This window comes from Littorina saxatilis, linkage group LG10, assembly GCF_037325665.1.
Source record: "Littorina saxatilis isolate snail1 linkage group LG10, US_GU_Lsax_2.0, whole genome shotgun sequence".
NCBI classification, from domain to species: domain Eukaryota; kingdom Metazoa; phylum Mollusca; class Gastropoda; order Littorinimorpha; family Littorinidae; genus Littorina; species Littorina saxatilis.
Window position 1 is genome coordinate 2,943,415 of NC_090254.1, and position 23,555 is coordinate 2,966,969.

Consider the following 23,555-nt stretch of genomic DNA (forward strand, 5'->3'; position numbering starts at 1 on the left):
CATTTAGCATAACTGTAACTCATACTGTAAGTTGCTTATCAATAAAACGGTGTAGAGGGTAAACATGTGCCTTGTCAAACGTTTTGATCTATTGTCGTTGCTGACAATATCGTTATTGAAACAATCACAGTGCGCTAAGAGATTTATAGAGCAAATCTTGAAAATAATTATTTAACTCAGCGCTAGGCGCTTCGTTCAATAATTCATTTTCTCGATTTGCTCTATAAATCTCTTTGCGCACTGTGATGTCTCAATAACTTAAATAATAATAAAAATACTAATATTTAAGTAGAACTGCAATGTCAAGGCACTGCATACCCCTCGCGAAGGAAAATACTCTCTCTCTCTCTCTCTCTCTCTCTCTCTCTCTCTCTCTCTCTCTCTCTCTCTCTCTCTCTCTCTCTATGTAGCCATTAACTGTAAAACTTCGTCGAACGATTTTGTCAAAAGTGGTGTGCCTCAATGGTCTATATTGGGACCTATATTGTTCAGTATTTACATAAATGATTTACCTCTACATGTGTCAGATGAGAAAGTAAGATGTGAGTTCTTTGCGGATGATTCATCTATCCACACCAGTCAAAAGTCTTTGGTAGCCGTCAACCAATCTCTTCAAACAAATCTAGATGCATGAGATGACAGAATGGTGCACCACTAATGCAATGATTATTCACCCTGTTAAGACGAAAAGTATGGTGATTACAACTAGACAAGTCGCGTAAGGCGAAATTACTGCATTTAGTCGAGCTGTGGAACTCACAGAATGAAACTGAACACACTGCATTTTTTCACAATGACCGTAGTCCGCCGCTTGTGCAAAACGGAGTGAAACTGACGAGCCTGTTTAGCGCGGTAATGGTTTCGCTGTGCTGCATAGCACGCTTTTCTGTACCTCTCTTCGTTTTAACTTTCTGAGCGTGTTTTTAATCCAAACATATCATATCTATGTGTTTTTGGAATCAGGAACCGACAAGGAATAAGATGAAATTGTTTTTAAATCGATTTCGGAAATTTAATTTTGATCATAATTTTTATATTTTTAATTTTCAGAGCTTGTTTTTAATCCAAATATAACATATGTATATGTTTTTGGAATCAGGAAATGATGTAGAATAAAATGAACGTAAATTTGGATCGTTTGATATAAAAGAAAAAAATGTATTACAATTTTCAGATTTGTAATGACCAAAGTCATTAATTAATTTGTAAGCCACCAAGCTGAAATATAATACCGAAGTCAGGCCTTCGTCGAAGATTGCTTTACAAAAATGTCAATCAATTTGATTAAAAATAAGGGTGTGACAGTGCCGCCTCAACCTTTACAAAAAGCCGGATATGACGTCATCAAAGACATTTATCGAAAACATTAAAAAAAACGTCTGGGGATATCATACCCAGGAACTCTCATTTAAATTTCATAAAGATCGGTCCAGTAGTTTACTCTGAATAGCTCTACACACACACACACTGGCACACACACACACACACAGACAGACACACATACACCACGACTAAATGTAAAAACACCAATTAAGATTTCTACAGCTACAACTGTCAATTGGTTTAACTCAAGTGCAACAAGTTAAGGAGCATAAATTATTTGGGGTTACTGTTGATCAAGAATTGAAATGGCAAACTCACTTGAGTAACATTTTGCAAATTAGTATCCAGAAATGTGTATTTATTGTCTAAATTAAGGCATTACGCCAATGTAGAAGCACTCAAGTTGTTTTATTACGCCCACATAATGCCTCATATCAACTTTGCTTCAACAATTTGGGATAACTGCAGTGATGTTCACTGTTGCAGGCAAGTTAAGTTGATAACTGACTTAATGCTCCCGTTCACTTTGTATACGTTTGGACAGCAATATCTTAAGTAGCGATAATTTCAAGCGTGACCGACATTATCGTTACGAAATACATTGACCAATCGCCGAAAGACCCTGACGTCATTGCATGAAAGGATTTCCCTACCCAAAATCCTCTATCTTCGATGACATACAATTAATTTTGTTCGGGAGGACGATGATCTATGGACGGTTTATTATATAAAGGGAAGCAAGCGGTTAAAACGGGCGTCGATAGAGCCAATGAACAGTGATGTTAACTTGTATTATTTTATTCACTTGTGATATAATATATTTGAGACCGTAGAGTCCAACATGTTTAACATGTAAAACACGGAAGCGTGTTGTGTGACTTGGTTACATCCTTCTTTCTCAGCCCCTGTCACAAATGGCCACAGTCTGTGCAACCATACTTGAATTACCAATAAAGCACAGGTGCACACAAAAACTCCTCTTTTCTTTTTCAGAAGGAGCACGGTTCTCGAACTGTCAGAGTGACAGGAAGTATGTAGAGGGATCGGAATCGCCGTACCTGGACTGCTACGTAAACAGCACATCCACTGTGAGATGGACAGTGGTCAATGAGACTGGAGCCACACTGCACCTGGGAACATGTTATTGGCATGGCAACTGTACGACTCCCTACAACAGCTCTGACCTAAGTTTTACTCACTATGGTTCATACATTAATGCACAATTCAACAATATTGCTTCCGAGTTCTCCGGGGAGGTGACCTGCCAGGAGACACTGACAGACGGGACTGTTCTGACCGACACTTGTCCGCTGAACGTTGCACGTGAGTACTGTATCTAAAGCACATGTTAAATCCCTGAGTATCATATTGAGTCTGAGCATACGCCGATTTCGGGGGAGGCATGCTGGGTATTTTTGTGTTTCTATAACCCAACGAACTCTGACATCGATTACAGGATCTTTTCTGTGCGCACTTGGTCTTGTGCTTGCGTCTACACACGAAGGGGGATAAGTCACTAGCAGTTCTGCACATAAGTTGACCTGGGAGATCAAAAACATCTCCACTCTTAACCCACCAGGCGGCAGCGACCGGGATTCGAACTCACGACCTCCCGATTAGGAGGCCGACGTCTTACCACCACGCCACTGCGCCCGTCAAAGTGTCTTATGACAAAGTATAAGTAGTCAGAAACAATAATGAGCTCACATGTACCGTAAACTACCTTGTATACGCCCACCCCACCTATGCACCAATGTTGCCCAAAAGTTGGGGGTGGGCGTTTACTATGTACTGCACCCTGTGCATGATCAGTTCCTCGTTAGAAATAGAATTATTTGGTTGCTTGTTATAAAATAAGTAATTATCCACGCTCTGTCTCTTTCAGTTTGAAATACACGAGTTCGTGTGTATGCAATGGCCTCACCAGAACGAAACCTAAAAGCAAATCATGAAAGAAATCTAAAACAAATGCTGTGACATAACTCAAGTGAAAACTGAAAAAGAGAACCAAAAATCTAATTCGTAGAACCTCACAAACAAGCACACACAGCAGTCAGTTCATTTGCACTGATTCAAGCCATCACATTCTTTTCAACTTCAAAAGAACTTTCAAAATCTCAATTCTCTTTTATTACTCAGCTGCAATGCGGTGAGAGTACAAATCAACGGTATGCCTTTTTAACAGCATCTTGTCATTATAAACTCGGGTGAATTCTCTGTACCGAGTGCGGAAGTTTACAAAAACTAAAACCAAATGTTCCAGAAATAATTTTTGTGACATCATTAATCTAGAAGTGGGGGGTGGGCGTTTACTAGGTAGTATGCCCAATGCACAGCTTTCGGCCCAAAGAAGGGGGTGGGCGTTTACTCGATACTGGGCGTATACAAGATAGTTTACGGTAGTATTGCACATTATCTGGAAAACTGCAACTTAAGGGGGGGGGGGGGGGGGATAATCGCCCAGTGTCAGACACCAGGTGACACTTCACTGGAATTTACCAACCAAATTAAAACAAGAGTTTGCGTGTGACAGAAAGCACGACAAACTTGAAACAGGACACACACAAGTAGATCCATCACAACCTGACCACACTGTTATGCCTATCCAAATGCGCGTAGCAAAAATGTGCGTTGTGAATCTTGTTTTTTCTCTTGCGGTACTGACAATATCGTTATTGAAACTATCACAGTGAGCTAAGAGATTTATAGAGCAAATCGAGAAAATGAATGATGTTTCAATAACTTGAATATTTAATAACTGCATACCCCCCGCGAAGGACAAAAAGACTCTCTCTCTCTCTCTCTCTCTCTCTCTCTCTCTCTCTCTCTCTCTCTCTCTCTCTCTCTCTCTCTCTCTCTCTCTCTCCTTCACACACACACACATGTATACACACACACACACACACACACACACACACACACACACACACACACAGCGAGATACACACACACACACACACACACACACACACACACACACACACACACACACACACACACACACCGAGATGCACACACACGCACACAAACATACATCCCTTTTGAAAGACAGCAGAGGCGAAGAGAGAAAGAGGGAGAGAGAGAGAGAGAAAGTATCCTTTGCGGATTATGACTTTATTAAGTTATTCTGCTAAAAAACAGAAATGCTGCAGACATTTCTGAATAATGTAATTATCCGCTGAAGCATTTTTGACTCACATGCGAAGCAAAAGTGAGTCTATGTACTCACCCGAGTCGTCCGTCCGTCCGTCCGTCCGTCCGTCCGGAAAACTTTAACGTTGGATATTTCTTGGACACTATTCAGTCTATCAGTACCAAATTTGGCAAGATGGTGTATGATGACAAGGCCCCAAAAAACATACATAGCATCTTGACCTTGCTTCAAGGTCAAGGTCGCAGGGGCCATAAATGTTGCCTAAAAAACAGCTATTTTTCACATTTTTCACATTTTCTCTGAAGTTTTTGAGATTCAATACCTCACCTATATATGATATATAGGGCAAAGTAAGCCCCATCTTTTGATACCAGTTTGGTTTACCTTGCTTCAAGGTCAAGGTCACAGGAGCTCTTCAAATTTGGATTGTATACATATTTTGAAGTGACCTTGACCCTGAACTATGGAAGATAACTGTTTCAAACTTAAAAATTATGTGGGGCACATGTTATGCTTTCATTATGAGACACATTTGGTCACATATGATCAAGGTCAAGGTCACTTTGACCCTTATGAAATGTGACCAAAATAAGGTAGTGAACCACTAAAAGTGACCATATCTCATGGTAGAAAGAGCCAATAAGCACCATTGTACTTCCTATGTCTTGAATTAACAGCTTTGTGTTGCATGACATTGGATGACCTTGACCTTGGGTCAAGGTCACATGTATTTTGGTAGGAAAAATGTGTAAAGCATGTGAGTCGTATGGGCTTTGCCCTTCTTGTTGTTTAATGCAGCAAAACATTTTTTCTGCAGCATTGTGTTTACATTTTTTCCTGCAGAATTATTGCGATTAACTTTTTCTTCGGAATAATCTGTGACAATTTTTCTGCAGAGAAAACAAATCTCTTGTAATGAAGCATTTGTGTCCGCTCCCCCCCACCCCCTCCTACCCCGGAATATAATTACTTGTTCCGCATTGGACCAATCAGAAGGCGTGTAGCGTGTGGTCATTGTCCCACAATGACGGCCCAACGTGAACAATTGTTGAAGCAAATTGAACAAGAAGTGGACTACTGCGTCCGTCTAGGAAAATGTTATAATGTTTCTAACAGGTACTTTGAACTTTAAACTTCCGGCAACAAATTCATTCGGCGCTCAGTTTTTTCTGGGTAATTTTGGACGAATCCATCTCAACAGAGGGGTAACTAGCGTGCACCAATATTAAAATGAGCAAGTACAAAATGCTGCGGACAAAATGTAAGCAGCACCATTTTACCGCAGCATTCTTTATTTTAGTTTTACTGCAGTTAAATGTTTTGCTGCAGAAAAAACGATGCTTCGGCGGATGATGACATTATTCGATCTGATATGCTGCAGAATTTGTTTTTTATGTGGGCCATTTGTACAAAATCACAAGACAGCTTGGTATTTAAAAAACCCACAAACAATCAAAAGTTCATGGGAAAAGAACAGTTCTCTGTAGATAAGTTATGCAGATAGAATGTTCTTTCTCCCACACAAATATTTAAAAACATCGAATTATTATGACCAAAAAAAGAGGCAGACTCCTAAAAGAAACAAAAAAAGACTTCAATAGAACTTGATGCCCATATCTCATATCTCTAAAAATGAGCAATTAGAAATTTATAAATAACAATGCAAGCAACACATTATCATACGTTCAGTGGTTCAATAAGTTAGTTAGGAATTATTATTGAAATTCTGTTCTTCTGAACTGCCATTTCGCTGTGATGCACGTCAAAAACATAATTATGCATTTAGAAAGTAATGGTGAAAGCTGCACTTCATTTCTGACCTATTCTTGAAAGTAGAGTTGCTTCTGAATACAAATAAAACGATCTCTTGGGAAAATGTGCCCATTCTTAGTGTCGGCACTTGCCTCTAAAATTAATGTAACCCTACTCTCTAAAAGGCAACAACACCACAGCGTAAAAATCACCGAACAAGTCTCGTGAAGCAATTTTCCAAATATTTAGTAAATCCGCCTGTCTAAAACAAAAAGATCAACAATATAACCCGGAATGAGTAATTAACAATGCTAGCGAGGTTTGGCTAGCAGTAACCCAAAGAACGAGACAGGTCGAGGTGGTCTCCACAAAGCATGCGAAGACTTGACATATTTTCTTAAATTTTGAGTATCTTTCCAGACTAGACATAACATACCTATATATATTGTTTTGGACTGCAGAATTTGAACAAACTGTTTATGTAGTTTTTAAGCTTACAAGCGAAAATACAATCCATCAGTCTGGGCTGAGTCAAAGATTGCTTTACCTAAATTTTAAAAGTGTAGACGTTCACTTGTCTACAATATTCACATTGCATCAAAGGAGGCATTATATTGTACATCAAAGTCAAAGACATAATCAAAACTGAATACCATGAAACCTGGCTGCAGCTCTTACAACTAATTATTTGATGTAATTATATGAATGATGAATCAAACACTGCTGCTCTTACAATTAATTGTTTGATGTAATAATATGCATGACCTTGTGCTGTGTCAACAGGAAAACAAGAAGAATCTACATCCATCTCCACAGTTCTTATTGGCGTAATTATTGGGGGAGTGGTTGCCTTTCTGCTGGTGGTGACTATCGTCGTTCATGTCGTCATTGTTTACAGGTGAGGTCTACGAAACAGCACATATACATGGGTGCAACTCTGCCGGCAGCCGGATTTTGGTTTCATCGGCTGCCGGTGTTTTTGTTCCAGGAGAGTGTTTTTTTGGCATTTTAAATACTAAAAACGCTGGACCCCAACTTTTGCCGGTTTTTGGAATTTTCCAGGTTGCACCCATGCATATACCTTCCTTCGAGTTATGTTGATCCATTAGGGGTCACGGAGATGTACACACGTCATAATGGTCTTTATAGGTGGAATGGTGACATTTGTATTTCCCTCAGAAGAGCATTTGAGGTCCACAACCCTGGGGGCTTATAAGACTAATGTTGTAAATGTACAGGTCACTAGGAGTGTAACTGTACTTATAATTACCTTGAACTTGGGTACATTTTTCAATCATAAAGGATTCAAATTTTGAAACGAAATCGGACAATTCCTTTGTCACCTTGTTGAAATGATAATACTACACTTTAAGGTATACAGAGCAAAATCATGTATACAAAAGGAAAAACAGTGATTTTTTTTAAACAACCCCTTTGCTTCACATTATTGTGGAAAGAAGAATGTGTTATTTAAAGTATCAAGCTTAATTTATCGATATCAAGAACTTGCTGGCACCGTTGTGCCAGGGGAAGTAACTGCATACATGATTAATGCCAATCCGGAAGCGTTCAACACACGTATTATTATGTATGGGAGCTAACAAACATTCAAAGCATTTCCCACACTATTCTCAGCGTGCGAAATTTGTTGCAATAATTATTTGGCCAAGTTTATATAAATTTTGCTAGGGACCTACACCTATAGGTGTTTCTATATTTAATAATTGAAGAAAGTGGCATGTTTCCCAAACAATTTAGAAATCTTAATCTTAAATCTAAACACAAATGACAATGTAATAAAAAAAATGTGTTTCGCTTTCTCCCAGATTGCCGCAAAAAAAGCAATTACGTGCTGTTTCACTGTCACTATACCTTTTCAAATTTCCATTAATTTCGAGCACAACTAGTCTAAACTGGGCAAGCGCAACTCGAAAACAATAAATGTTAACATTTGAAAATATACGTTTCCGCAGCCCTCATATCTTTAAATATACAATACAAACTGTAGCGATCCTTCAATCGAATGGTTTCGGCCCATTCCTGCTTAAACATATTCATTTATCTTAATCTAAATATACGCAAAAAACATATTAACATGTCCAACGCTTTGTTGGAGCCAGACGAAATAAAAACCTGTTTTTGACAATATCAGTCGAACATCAGTTACCCAACACTTGTTTCCGTTTTGAAAGCATTTTATATGCTTGTTTTGGAAGTCGCTTGTCATCCATTTCAAGCAAGCGGAACCAATAGCGCAAACATCGTACATAATGATAATAATAATAATAATAATAATAATTGTCAGTAAGTACTGGTGTCACATGACTGATGTGAACCAGTTGATTGGCTAATGGCGATGCCCTAAAACTGTTAGCGCGTATTCTTACGCCCTTTGCCTAAGCAAGACTGTGCTCTCATTATCAGAATTAATTACTGACATGTAGCTTATATTCTCCACAATACCAAATGACCATAAATTCCCTGCTTCTCAATTAAAGCAGAAGTGGGTTTTTTTCTGACAGATTGCATGTGCCTGTGCCACAGTGCGGCTACCACTGATCTAAAAATAGAAGCCGCTGTGTTTCATCTAATTCTCGCCGACTTGCATAGATTCTTCTCATATGCCGTGTTAGTGGCATGTAGCTTATCATCCACATTACCAAATGATGAGTTAATATAAAATTCCCACCCGCTAGCAGAAAACACAAGTGTTATTCCGATAACGTACCAGCTAGACCAGTTTGGAAGACTGACTCGATCGACTCTGTCATACGTAGCCGCACTGACTACACTGAAATACGACTGCATCAGTTCAGTAAATGAATGGTTTCCGAATTATTATTTCAAGGCAAGAACAATCGTAATCGAAAACGTGTAGGGTTCAGAACGTTCTTACCATATATAAGACTTATTACCAGCGTGCCTCGTGCGTGCAGACTCAGTGGCAGTGCAGACTGCATGCAGTGGTTTGATTGCCCTAGCAGACGACATAAACGTCAGCAAATTAACATGTTGGGCAAATGTGAACGAAAAAACGATGGGGATATAATACGTGTAGGGTTCAGAGCATTCTTACCGTTCAAATGTAGTACCAGACTCCCCGATGAGTGAAGATACCACACGAGAAACATGCCACATTTATTTTGGAAATGTGCTTTCCGTCGACCGTGGCAAGGGGCAAAACTCTGCACAGTCAATCTGTCGAAGCTCGAGGAAGGTTTCGAAACCAAGAGCACAGTCCTTTCTCCGAGTTTAAATGAGGTCTCTATGAAAGATCATCACTTTTTAGCTTAACGCTACACTGGAATTTACCAACAGAAATTAAAACAAGAGTTTGCGTGTGACGAAAGCACGACACACTTGAGACAGCCCACACAAAAGTAGATCCAGTGACACAAACCTGACGACACAGTTACGCCTATCCAAATGCGCATTGCAAAATGTGCGTTTTGAATCTTCTTTTTTCTCTGGCGGTACTGACAATATCGTTATTGAAACAATCCCAGTGCACTAAGGGATTTATAAAGCAAATCTCGAAAATAATTATTGAACTCAGCGCTATGCGCTTCGTTCAATAATGAATTTTCTCGATTTGCTCTATAAATCCCTTAGTGCACTGGGATGTCTCAATAACTTAAATAATAATAATAATAATATTTGTCAGTAAGTACTGGTGTCACATGACTGATGTGAACCAGTTGATTGGCTAATGGCGATGCACTTAAATCTGTTAGCGCACTCTTGGACTGCGCTAACTTTTCCACAGAGCGTATTCTTACGCCCTTTGCCAAAGCGAGACTGTACTCTCATCCTCAGAATTAATTAATGACATGTAGCTTATAAGCTCCACAATACCAAATGACCATAAATTCCCTGCTTCTCAATTAAAGCAGAAGTGGGTTTTTTCTGACAGATTGCATGTGCCTGTGCCAGTGCCAGTGATCTAAAATAGAAGCCGCTGTGTTTCATCTCATTTTCGCCGACTTGCATAGATTCTTCTCATAATATGCCGTGTTAGTGGCATGTAGCTTATCATCCACATTTCCAAATGATGAGTTAGCATACAATTCCCAGCGGCTAACAGAAAACACAAGTGTTATTCCGATAACGTACACAGCATTTGGAAGACTGATTCGATCGACTCTGTCATACGTAGCAGACTACACTGAAATACGACTGCATCAGTTCAGTAAATGAATGGTTTCCGAATTATTATTTCAAGGCAAGAACAATCGTAATCGAAAACGTGTAGGGTTCAGAACGTTCTTACCATATAATTATAAGACTTATTACCAGCCTACCTGGCTCATTCGTGCAGACTCAGTGACAGTGCAGACTGCAGTGGTTCGATTGTTCTTGCCTAGCAGACGACATAAACCCCGCTAAGCAAATTAACATGTTGGGCAAATGTGAACAAAAAACGATGGGGATATAATACGTGTAGGGTTCAGAGCATTCTTACCGTTCATATTTAGTATCAGACTCCCCGATGAGTGAAGATACAACACGAGAAATATGCCACATTTATTTTGAAAATGTGCGAACCGTCGAGTCCTTCGTGGGGTAGTCAATTCAAGGGGAGTCACTCCGCACAGTCAATCCATCGAAGCTCGACTGAAGGTTTCGAATTGCAAATAATGAAGAGCACAGTCCTTTCTCCGAGTTCAAATGAGGTATCTCTGAAAGATCATCACTGTTCAGCTTAACGCTACACTGGAATTTACCAACAGAAATCAAAATGCGTGAGACGAAAGCACGACACACTTGAGACACCGGCCCACACAAAAGTAGATCTTACTGTACACGACCTGACCACACAGTTATGCCTATTCAAATGCGCGTAGCAAAATGTGCGTTTGGAATCTTCTTTTTTCTATGGCGGTACTGACAATATCGTTATTGAAACAATCCCAGTGCACTAAGGGATTTATAGAGCAAATCTCGAAAATAATTATTGAACTCAGCGCTATGCGCTTCGTTCAATAATGAATTTTCTCGATCAAGGTCAGGTCAAACAGTTTATTTACCAAATGCAAAGCACAGGATTTTGTTATGGTGTATGCATAAAACTTCACACTCCTTCCACACGCATATATCATAATAACTATGTACAGATAAAGTGTTCAATTTCACTGGGCCTATTACGTGTGTATACCAACCAGACAGTTCAAAACGGACTGGTTGTTCTTTTAGCACCAATTTGACAGGAATAATCACAGGTTGCATGGATAAAGGTAAATGAATTCCCTAAAAATCATATCTAAAAATATAGTCATCAATATAATAAATCCGAGTACATGCTAACACAGTTATTCAATGGACACAACCCTTACATCTATTAAGATATTTCATTTAAGGATACTCGATCCATTTCAAAACTTTAACTGACACATATCACAGATCTAACAGATCTAAGAACGATCCACCATTGAGGCCGCAAGGACTGCCTCAGGAAAGAAACTGTTTCTGAAACGAGAAGTCCTGCTCTTCAGAGCGCGGAAGCGCTTGCCTGACGGGAGGAGCTCGAACAGATGGCTGGCTGGGTGAGATGAGTCTGCCACTATACCCCTAACTCTCTTTGCTAAACGTGAGCTGTACAGTGAGGCGACTGACGGAAGTTCGCAACCCACAATACGAGACGCTTGTCTCACAATGCGCTCCAGCTCTTCCTTGTTCCTAGCACTGGCACCGCTAAACCACACGGTGACTGAAAAACACAGAATGCTTTCTACAGTGGCCCTATAGAACTGCTTTTGGATGGCTTGGTTCAGTCTAAATTTCTTCAGCTGTCTAAGGAAGTGAAGCCTCTGCTGACACTTCTTGATGATGGGCTCTGTGTTTTTGTCCCATGTGAGGTCGCTCGAGATGATTGTGCCTAAAAATCTAAAGGAGTCGACCTGCTCAACACTTACACCGTTGATCTCTAAAGGGGTGAGTGCGAGTTTGTTCTTTCTAAAATCTACAATCATTTCTTTGGTTTTAGAGACATTGAGCTCTAAGTTGTTGTCAGAGCACCAGCCAACCAACTGTTCCACCTCCTCTCTATACACACTTTCATCATCGTTGGAAATCAGCCCCTCAACTGTCGTGTCATCTGAAAACTTCAGAACCAGCACAGATGGATCCGATGATACACAGTCGTTCGTGAAAAGTGTGAATAAAAGTGGAGAAAGCACACACCCCTGGGGTGCCCCTGTGTTCAGCGTGGCTGAGCAAGAGTATGAACCGTTCACCTTGACTACCTGTGGACGGTCTAAGAGAAAGTCTAAAACCCAATGACAGATGGACGGATGTACGTTCAGGGCTGACAGCTTGTCAAACAGCATGTGGGGGATAATTGTATTAAAAGCACTACTAAAATCGAGAAATAAGATTCTAGCGTATGAACGTGGCTTCTCCAGATGACGCAGGATGTGGAACAGACCTAGCGCTACAGCGTCCTCAACCGATCTGTTTGCCCGATAAGCGAACTGGAGAGGGTCACGTGAGGCACCAGTGCATGCCTTTAAGTAGGACAGAACGATCCGCTCAAAAACCTTCATGGCCACTGATGTGAGTGCGACTGGGCGGTAGTCATTAAGCTGGGCGACACGGGGTTTCTTGGGGACAGGGACTATCACCGACGACTTAAAACAGCGGGGGACAGAATGCTTCTCTAAGGACTCATTAAAAATGTCTGTGAACACGGGTGCTAACTGATCAGAGCAACACTTAAGAGCAGCAGTCGAAACACCATCCGGGCCCGAGGCTTTCCTGACGTTTTGTTGTTTAAATCCCTTTTGCTCTATAAATCCCTTAGTGCACTGGGATGTCTCAATAACTTAAATAATAATAATAATAATAATAATAATAATAATAATAATAATAATAATAATAATAATAATGCATACTATTTTTATAGCGCATGTATCCAGGGTTAAACCCTGCTCAAAGCGCTGTACAATCATAATACGACAACATAACATTATTTAACGTGCAATACCACAGAAATCAATGAATAACACATTGCTCTATAAAACAATATCACAAACACACGCACGGGCACACACACACACGCACTACATAAAACAAATTGCACAATAATACATTATCACACACATACGCACTCACACGCGCGCAAAACACATACGTGAAAAACTATGTACAGCATCCGGCAAAAGAAACGCAACCCATTCGCGCCCACCGAATGCAAACGATCCCCCGTCACTCTCCAACTGTCTCAAATCATGAACCAGACAAGGTACACAAGAAAGGAAGAGAGACCCGCGCAGGGGCGGATTAGGGCGGGGGGGGGGGGGGGGGGTTACAGGAGTTCCGGAACCCCCCCCCCCCCCGGCTGTCCGAAACAAAACAAAGATTTAATACTAACTTTAAAAGAAATAATGAGTGGCTGCTGACACCAGTTGATCATGTTTAAAATCAAGGATAAGCCATAAATTGTTCATAAAATAGCTAAAACTCTTCAGCTTCTGGCCTTGCCCCTGTACCCCACAAGGGGTCTACCCCTGGACCCCAGGTTGTAACTCCCCCCCCCCCCCCCCTCTTGCTTAACCGCTCCGCCCCTGCCGCGGAGGACACCCCACCTGCCGTACGACCAGTGCACACTATCCAAACGTCCCCCCCCCCCCTACCCCTTCACAAACTGTGTCATACAGGGTAGGGGTCAAGCGAGCCGTGACCGCAGGCGAACGTGTCACTCCGACACGCCATGAACACTTTCCTTCCAATATTTAGAGAAAGAGAGAGAGGGAGAGAGAAGGAGAACAGCCGTGTGTGAGTGTGTGTGTGTGTGTGTGTTTGTGTTTGTGTGTGTGTGTGTGTATGTGTGTGTAAAATGTGTGAGTGAGAGAGAGAGAGAGAGAGAGAGAGAACGAGAGAGAGAGAGAGAGAGAGAGAGAGAGAGAGAGAGAGAGAGAGAGAGAGAGAGAGAGAGAGAGAGAGAGAGAGAGGCGATCTGTCCTTCGCTGGGGGTATGCAGTGCCTTGGCATTGCACTTCTACTTTTAATTTATATTTTATAATTCAAATGGCAAACAATGAACTATCTTTCAATAAAACAATAATACGGCGGTATACATAACTACACATTCCTTTTTAACATTTCTATTTTACGGACACATTCATAATATAAACTGAGCAAAAAAATGATTGCACCCATTTGTGTAGCCCAACTAAAACATTCATTCCCGTGTCATTTCATTCAACCTTAATATGCCATTAAAGGCCCTCCACTACTTTTTGGATATAAACAGAATTCTGTCATAGGTATCACGTGACCGCCGCCGAAGTAAGGGTACTATTTACCCCCAAAATCGACCTGACAAAAATTCAGAATAGGCTTAACTTGGCAACATTTACATACGAGGAGAAAGCCAAATTAATTATCTATCCAGAACAGGTTGTTTTGTTTTGCTATCTTGCGTATCTCATGTGTTCTTTCATTTCTACTGATACAGTTGTGGAGCGCATGAGCGGTAGAAAACAAGAGGTTTTTGCGTCCATTTTGAGCGGTACCATGACAAAAAGCGCTACTTATATTCTTTGTCCATTCTATTGTCGTGTCCTGTCTCCATTATACCTTTGTTGTTTGTCAAATATGTCAAATATGTAAAGTTTATAAATGTATATATATACATATGTATGCATATTTTGTTTGTTTCTTGTTTGTTTTGGTTTAAAGAATTAATTGTCAAAGTCTCGTCGCAAGATATTGTAATCCGTATGATAAATTCTAAAGTTAGGGTCACCACCATAAGCGTGAGCTTGTTGTTGATCCTTAACATGTATTATGCTGAATTATCTATGAATTGTTGAATACACACTGTTTAAACCAAGACAAGAGAGAGAGACAGAGAGAAAGAGAGAGAGAGAGAGAGAGAGAGAGAGAGAGAGAGAGAGAGAGAGAGAGAGAGAGAGAGAGAGAGAGAGAGAGAGAGAGAGAGAGAATCAACAAGCAACCCACAAAGAAAAGGAAAGCGTAAGGACGGTACTAGCCGTAGACTCTGACACGTCCTCTTTATTAGTTGTGTGGAATTCCACACGCCACTAGCCTGACAGAAACTGTGGAGTACTGGCTTTGACTCATATTAACCTTGATTGATTTTGCTTCCACTGTCCATGGGTTTAAGTATTTTATTCATAAACACACACATGATAATACAACAACATGTTTGTGATGAATGTATGACCTTTCATGAAGTAGTTTTGTTGTTTGTTTACTTTTGCCAGTTTGCCAGTTCGTTTTTGGAACACTGCAAAGCAGTGTCGTCTGTCTAGGTCTGGGGAAACACCAATGAAGAGAGCCGAACAATCCCCGAGCGTTTCTATTGGGTTTGCTTTTGATTATCCATGTATAACCTGCTTCCTGCAACTATGGGAACCGGAGATTTATTGCATGGGGAACACGAGATGTATTTCCCAGCTGGATGTGAATGAAAACTCGTGAAAATGATGACAACTTATAATACCCCTGATCAACAAATATGACAATACTGGGCAACCACAACTTGTTTGGAAAGGCAACATTTTGAAAAAGTGATGTGTTCATTGAAGACATATTGGTGCGCCTTGTATCAATAACTGGGAAACAGGCTTGGTGAGAAGCTAGTTGAACACGGTCCATCCTGGTAAATAGAGATTACACAATGTTCTATTTATAACGCACGTTGGGAATCCCGAGAGACTTTCTTTGTTTAGTGGGGTACTTACGGGAGTCGAGGCTTGCAAAAAACATACTTTGCAATTTCTGTTTAAATTGATGCAGACTCAATTATGAATGTTGCAGACGTCTCCAACGGCCCGATAGCAGCAGACGTGAGAGACAAGAAGACGTACACGACCACAGCACACTGACCCCAGCTGGACACTACCCAGCTCCTGACCACAATGGAGTAGAACTCGGTGGTCTGAACCTTGACCTGACCAACCCAAGTCTTGAGTACGACAGTTTATCTTGTTCTTATACTTACCCTACTTTGTCGTGCTCCAATGCGTTTTGTTTGATACTGTAATACGACTGCAGGGTGTAGACTCGTATCGTTCTGTTTCGCTTTCTTTAAAAGATGTGTTCTTTACAAGCTTTAGTACGGAAGCACTATCAAAATGTAATGAAATAATATTCTCGCATAAAAAGTTGCGCGTACGCCTTTAGAGAATTTTTGATATTTTTAATTTCGTATTGATGTTGTTGCCTCCCTTGCGGTAGTGAAAAGCACTAGCCATTGAGAAAAAAAACGAGTCGCGGTTGTTCCCCTTGTTCTCCTCACTTTATGTATCTGGCTTAATTACTACTTGGTGTTTTTTTCCGGATCTGTTCTTTCTTGTGCTTTAAAAAAAATATTATTCTTGTTGGGTTGTTGTTGTTTTTTTGTTGGGGGGAAGAGTAGGGCAGTTGATTTTTATTTACACTTTCTGGTAGTCGGTAGATTACCATTTTTTCAAATGAAGTTATTTTTCCTTGATAGCATATTAGATCCTCTAAACACTGCTACATTTGACCTCAAAACTTCCCTTTACAAAGCCTTTCGCACTACTGTGTCTGCGGGTAAACAAATGAAATTCCTTTATGAGCTACAGTTATTTTAGAACTTGCAAACAACTCCTTCGCATTTGAAAATATGCGTTGAAAGGGAATTGTAATGATAAAAAGCTATGTAGCTTGATGTGAGGCCTTGCTGTTTCTGAGTTGTCATAATGAAGACAGAATTAGCATACTACCCACTTTCTGTTTCTTTTTATATTTAGTCAAGTTTTGACTAAATATTTTAACATCGAGGGGGAATCGAAACGAGGGTCGTGGTGTATGTGCGTGCGTGCGTGCGTGCGTGCGTGTGTGTGTGTGTGTGTGTGTAGAGCGATTCAGACTAAACTACTGGACCGATCTTTATGAAATTTGACATGAGAGTTTCTGGGTATGAAATCCCCGAACGTTTTTTTCATTTTTTTGATAAATGTCTTTGATGACGTCATATCCGGCTTTTCGTGAAAGTTGAGGCGGCACTGTCACGCCCTCATTTTTCAACCAAATTGGTTCAAATTTTGGTCAAGTAATCTTCGACGAAGCCCGGGGTTCGGTATTGCATTTCAGCTTGGTGGCTTAAAAATTAATTAATGACTTTGGTCATTAAAAATCGAAAAATTGTAAAAAAAAATAAAAATTTATAAAACGATCCAAATTTACGTTTATCTTATTCTCCATCATTTGCTGATTCCAAAAACATATAAATATGTTATATTCGGATTAAAAACAAGCTCTGAAAATTAAATATATAAAAATTATTATCAAAATTAAATTGTCCAAATCAATTTAAAAACACTTTCATCTTATTCCTTGTCGGTTCCTGATTCCAAAAACATATAGATATGATATGTTTGGATTAAAAACACGCTCAGAAAGTTAAAACAAAGAGAGGTACAGAAAAGCGGGCTATCCTTCTTAGCGCAACTACTACCCCGCTCTTCTTGTCAATTTCACTGCCTTTGCCATGAGCGGTGGCCTGACGATGCTACGAGTAAAATGGCATTGCGTTCAGTTTCATTCTGTGAGTTCGACAGCTACTTGACTAAATATTGTATTTTCGCCTTACGCGACTTGTTTGTTGCTGCATACGTGTACTCATATGTTTCAAAGCCCTACAACTTTTGCTGTGAACTTGGGATCTTGTATCGTGCGCGTGCATGCACAAGGGGGTGTTCGAACACCGAGGAGAGTCTGCACAAAGTTGACTCTGCGCATGCATGGGAAATAAATCCCTCGCCGATAGCGAACTCGTTTCAACTGAGCCACGTCCCGGCCCGTCCCCGATACTGGCCGATAGGCAGCCGGGTCCGGGGGGAACTTTTAAAACCATGCTGTTAACCGAACTGTATTAGGTAGTACCTTTTGCTATTTTGTCTTCATTTATATCAAAGGTATAGCTCTCGGCCAGCGAGGTTGTTGCTGTTGAGATACCTCGCAGGTTTGCATGTAAATATATATATATGTTTTTCGTCTGCTCTCAATGGTCAAGGCTAATTGTTTATGACGGTGTGTTTCCACACACACCCTCCCACCCCTCGCCCCCATCAGGCCATGTCGGTTCTTGTAGTACCGTAGTTGTAGATGTTTTGTACTTTGTATTCGCTGTTCCTCTTCTTTCAACTTCTTCTCGCTAGTAATGAGACTTCGACGAGGTGCGTTTGAATGGTGCTTTTTATAGTTCATTTATTTGGAAGACTCCTTTCGGCAACGTAATAATACGGCTGTTGTAAGAGTATCTTTTGCGAGTGTAAAAAGTCGCAACGTTTGGGAAATATTCTGGTTTCCTTGTAGTTTGTTTTTGTGTCCGATGTATAGGTTAAACACGTGCTTGTTCTTTCAAGTTTAGAGGCTCTTAGTAACTGAGGCTATAGTTGTTGTGATAGTGATAGGGGTTGTAGCTGTTGATTGTTTCTCCTTAGTCTGTAGTGTATGTTGCTGTAAAGCCAGGTTTGAACTTTCATGTTTGATAATATCCTTTCTTTGGTAGTGGTTTTGGATGTGTTTTGGGGGGTGTTTTGTTGTTGTTGTCACCGGTTATTATTGCTGCTGTTGATGTTTCCGTCATTATTTCTTTTCTTCCAGCGTTCTTCCATCGTTGTTGTTCTTGTTCGGCAGTTCTCAGTAAATAAGGCTGTACCTTTTTGTAGTGGTGGTAGCTGCATCTCTTGATGATGTTTTCCACTGTAATCTATTAAGGTTGTTCTCAAAAGCTGATACACATTACGACGGCACAAACTTCATTTGAAAGTGGTAATGATCCGCTAACCAGAAAGCGATTTACCCCCTACAAAAAACAAACAAACAAACAAGAAAAAACAACAACAACAAAACAAGTGAGAGAAACAAGGGGAACAACTGCGACTCATTTTCCAATGGACAGTGCTTTTCATTTACGCAAGGGAGGCAACCACATCCATAAACAAATTGATTCTTACACAAATCACTTAATTGAGGCGTACGAGAATGTCATGCGAAAATATTGTGCTTATATACGTACTGTAATCTGCAAAGTTTACATCTCTCACTTTCAGAGAAAGCGGGACTCAGTTTCCAAGCTTAGATCCTATGAAGCAAGATGTCTTGATGACATGTCCACTCAGTTTGCAAGCTTAGATCCTATGAAGCAAGATGTCTTGATGACATGTCCTTCTTTGTCTTGCTCTGTTTTACTTGTTTTATGCGTTGTTTTGCGTTGTCGTGTCATGCCACATCCATCTCTGCCCCGTCCAGCCCTCTACTGTTCTGTGTGGCTCTGTGTACCCCTGTCCTGTCCTCTACTGTTCTGTGTGGCTCTGTGTACCCCTGTCCTGTCCTCTACTGTTCTGTGTGGCTCTGTGTACCCCTGTCCTCCCCTCTACTGTTCTGTGTGGCTCTGTGTACCCCCGTCTCTACTGTTCTGTGTGGCTCTGTGTACCCCTGTCCTGTCCTCTACTGTTCTGTGTGGCTCTGTGTACCCCTGTCCTGCCCTCTACTGTTCTGTGTGGCTCTGTGTACCCCCGTCCTGCCCTCTACTGTTCTGTGTGGCTCTGTGTACCCCCGTCCTGTCCTCTACTGTTCTGTGTGGCTCTGTGTACCCCTGTCCTGCCCTCTACTGTTCTGTTTGGCTCTGTGTACCCCTGTCCTGTCCTCTACTGTTCTGTGTGGCTCTGTGTACCCCCGTCCTGTCCTCTACTGTTCTGTGTGGCTCTGTGTACCCCCGTCCTGTCCTCTACTGTTCTGTGTGGCTCTGTGTACCCCTGTCCTGTCCTCTACTGTTCTGTGTGGCTCTGTGTACCCCCGTCCTGCCCTCTACTGTTCTGTGTGGCTCTGTGTACCCCCGTCCTGTCCTCTACTGTTCTGTTTGGCTCTGTGTACCCCCGTCCTGTCCTCTACTGTTCTGTGTGGCTCTGTGTACCCCCGTCCTGTCCTCTACTGTTCTGTTTGGCTCTGTGTACCCCCGTCCTGTCCCCTACTGTTCTGTTTGGCTCTGTGTACCCCCGTCCTGTCCTCTACTGTTCTGTTTGGCTCTGTGTACCCCTGTCCTGTCCTCTACTGTTCTGTGTGGCTCTGTGTACCCCCGTCCTGTCCTCTACTGTTCTGTGTGGCTCTGTGTACCCCCGTCCTGTCCTCTACTGTTCTGTGTGGCTCTGTGTACCCCTGTCCTGTCCTCTACTGTCCTGTGTGGCTCTGTGTACCCCTGTCCTGTCCTCTACTGTTCTGTTTGGCTCTGTGTACCCCTGTCCTGTCCTCTACTGTTCTGTGTGGCTCTGTGTACCCCCGTCCTGTCCCCTACTGTTCTGTTTGGCTCTGTGTACCCCCGTCCTGTCCTCTACTGTTCTGTGTGGCTCTGTGTACCCCCGTCCTGTCCTCTACTGTTCTGTGTGGCTCTGTGTACCCCCGTCCTGTCCTCTACTGTTCTGTGTGGCTCTGTGTACCCCCGTCCTGTCCTCTACTGTTCTGTGTGGCTCTGTGTACCCCTGTCCTGCCCTCTACTGTTCTGTTTGGCTCTGTGTACCCCTGTCCTGTCCTCTACTGTTCTGTGTGGCTCTGTGTACCCCCGTCCTGTCCTCTACTGTTCTGTGTGGCTCTGTGTACCCCTGTCCTGTCCTCTACTGTTCTGTGTGGCTCTGTGTACCCCCGTCCTGTCCTCTACTGTTCTGTGTGGCTCTGTGTACCCCTGTCCTGTCCTCTACTGTCCTGTGTGGCTCTGTGTACCCCTGTCCTGTCCTCTACTGTTCTGTTTGGCTCTGTGTACCCCCGTCCTGCCCTCTACTGTTCTGTTTGGCTCTGTGTACCCCTGTCCTGCCCTCTACTGTTCTGTGTGGCTCTGTGTACCCCCGTCCTGCCCTCTACTGTTCTGTGTGGCTCTGTGTACCCCCGTCCTGCCCTCTACTGTTCTGTTTGGCTCTGTGTACCCCTGTCCTGTCCTCTACTGTTCTGTTTGGCTCTGTGTACCCCTGTCCTGGCCTCTACTGTTCTGTTTGGCTCTGTGTACCCCTGTCCTGTCCTCTACTGTTCTGTTTGGCTCTGTGTACCCCCGTCCTGCCCTCTACTGTTCTGTGTGGCTCTGTGTATCCCTGTCCTGTCCTCTACTGTTCTGTTTGGCTCTGTGTACCCCCGTCCTGCCCTCTACTGTTCTGTGTGGCTCTGTGTACCCCCGTCCTGCCCTCTACTGTTCTGTGTGGCTCTGTGTACCCCCGTCCTGTCCTCTACTGTTCTGTGTGGCTCTGTGTACCCCTGTCCTGCCCTCTACTGTTCTGTTTGGCTCTGTGTACCCCTGTCCTGCCCTCTACTGTTCTGTGTGGCTCTGTGTACCCCTGTCATGTCCTCTACTGTTCTGTGTGGCTCTGTGTACCCCCGTCTCTACTGTTCTGTGTGGCTCTGTGTACCCCCGTCCTGCCCTCTACTGTTCTGTTTGGCTCTGTGTACCCCTGTCCTGTCCTCTACTGTTCTGTGTGGCTCTGTGTACCCCTGTCCTGCCCTCTACTGTTCTGTGTGGCGCTGTGTACCCCTGTCCTGCCCTCTACTGTTCTGTGTGGCTCTGTGTACCCCCGTCCTGCCCTCTACTGTTCTGTGTGGCTCTGTGTACCCCTGTCCTGCCCTCTACTGTTCTGTGTGGCTCTGTGTACCCCTGTCCTGTCCTCTACTGTTCTGTGTGGCTCTGTGTACCCCTGTCCTGCCCTCTACTGTTCTGTGTGGCTCTGTGTACCCCCGTCCTGCCCTCTACTGTTCTGTGTGGCTCTGTGTACCCCTGTCCTGTCCTCTACTGTTCTGTGTGGCTCTGTGTACCCCCGTCCTGCCCTCTACTGTTCTGTGTGGCTCTGTGTACCCCTGTCCTGTCCTCTACTGTTCTGTGTGGCTCTGTGTACCCCCGTCCTGCCCTCTACTGTTCTGTGTGGCTCTGTGTACCCCCGTCCTGTCCTCTACTGTTCTGTGTGGCTCTGTGTACCCCCGTCCTGCCCTCTACTGTTCTGTGTGGCTCTGTGTACCCCTGTCCTGCCCTCTACTGTTCTGTTTGGCTCTGTGTACCCCTGTCCTGTCCTCTACTGTTCTGTGTGGCTCTGTGTACCCCCGTCCTGCCCTCTACTGTTCTGTGTGGCGCTGTGTACCCCTGTCCTGCCCTCTACTGTTCTGTGTGGCTCTGTGTACCCCCGTCCTGTCCTCTACTGTTCTGTGTGGCTCTGTGTACCCCCGTCCTGCCCTCTACTGTTCTGTGTGGCTCTGTGTACCCCCGTCTCTACTGTTCTGTGTGGCTCTGTGTACCCCCGTCCTGCCCTCTACTGTTCTGTGTGGCTCTGTGTACCCCCGTCCTGCCCTCTACTGTTCTGTTTGGCTCTGTGTACCCCTGTCATGTCCTCTACTGTTCTGTGTGGCTCTGTGTACCCCCGTCCTGCCCTCTACTGTTCTGTGTGGCTCTGTGTACCCCCGTCCTGCCCTCTACTGTTCTGTTTGGCTCTGTGTACCCCTGTCCTGCCCTCTACTGTTCTGTTTGGCTCTGTGTACCCCTGTCCTGCCCTCTACTGTTCTGTTTGGCTCTGTGTACCCCTGTCCTGCCCTCTACTGTTCTGTTTGGCTCTGTGTACCCCCGTCCTGCCCTCTACTGTTCTGTTTGGCTCTGTGTACCCCTGTCCTGCCCTCTACTGTTCTGTTTGGCTCTGTGTACCCCTGTCCTGCCCTCTACTGTTCTGTGTGGCTCTGTGTACCCCTGTCCTGCCCTCTACTGTTCTGTGTGGCTCTGTGTACCCCTGTCCTGCCCTCTACTGTTCTGTGTGGCTCTGTGTACCCCTGTCCTCCCTTGTACTGTTCTGTTTGGCTCTGTACATGGACCAGTGAAGAGGCCTTCACGAATCACTGTAAAAAGCCCCCTCAACGTAAAACAACCCACATGATATAACTTAGTGTGCAGTTAGACTAATTCAAATATGCTTTAGATTTATCTGCTTCGGTTTGACGAGAACGTTATTTGAAGCACAACAGGAAACTAAACAAACTTATCAAAAACAGAGAGTAATAAATAAAATTATCAACTTCCACGAAAAGAAGACTATTTGTTCTGGTCTTTTTTTGAAGGCTCGAGGGCTAGGTATAGGCAATTTTCAGCAAGCTAACTAATGAATTATAGAAACCAGCCTTTAGCTTTTATTTTCATCTATTTGCTGAAGGTGGTCTATATTAGGGGACATAACATACTTTAAGATTTTACAATTGTTTGTGTTTGCAGTAGGAACTCGGGGTCAACACTGCTATAATGTAACAAATACAGTCTTTTCTGTCATACATGGCAATTGTTGTGTGATAACAGCTTCGGCTGTGGACAGAAAATCTTGGA

At 42.8% G+C, this 23,555-nt stretch overlaps 1 protein-coding gene across 1 annotated transcript in view; it reads left to right on the forward strand.

The window, feature by feature from the left end:
* Window positions 1-23,555, forward strand: part of LOC138979117 (uncharacterized) — a 38,960-nt gene that overhangs the window by 13,993 nt on the left and 1,412 nt on the right. Inside the window, exons 4-7 of the mRNA XM_070351928.1 lie at window positions 1,810-1,813; window positions 2,285-2,646; window positions 7,013-7,127; window positions 16,013-16,165. Of these exons, the coding sequence (XP_070208029.1) occupies window positions 1,810-1,813; window positions 2,285-2,646; window positions 7,013-7,127; window positions 16,013-16,165 (634 nt within the window). The remainder of the gene's footprint in view (window positions 1-1,809; window positions 1,814-2,284; window positions 2,647-7,012; window positions 7,128-16,012; window positions 16,166-23,555) is intronic.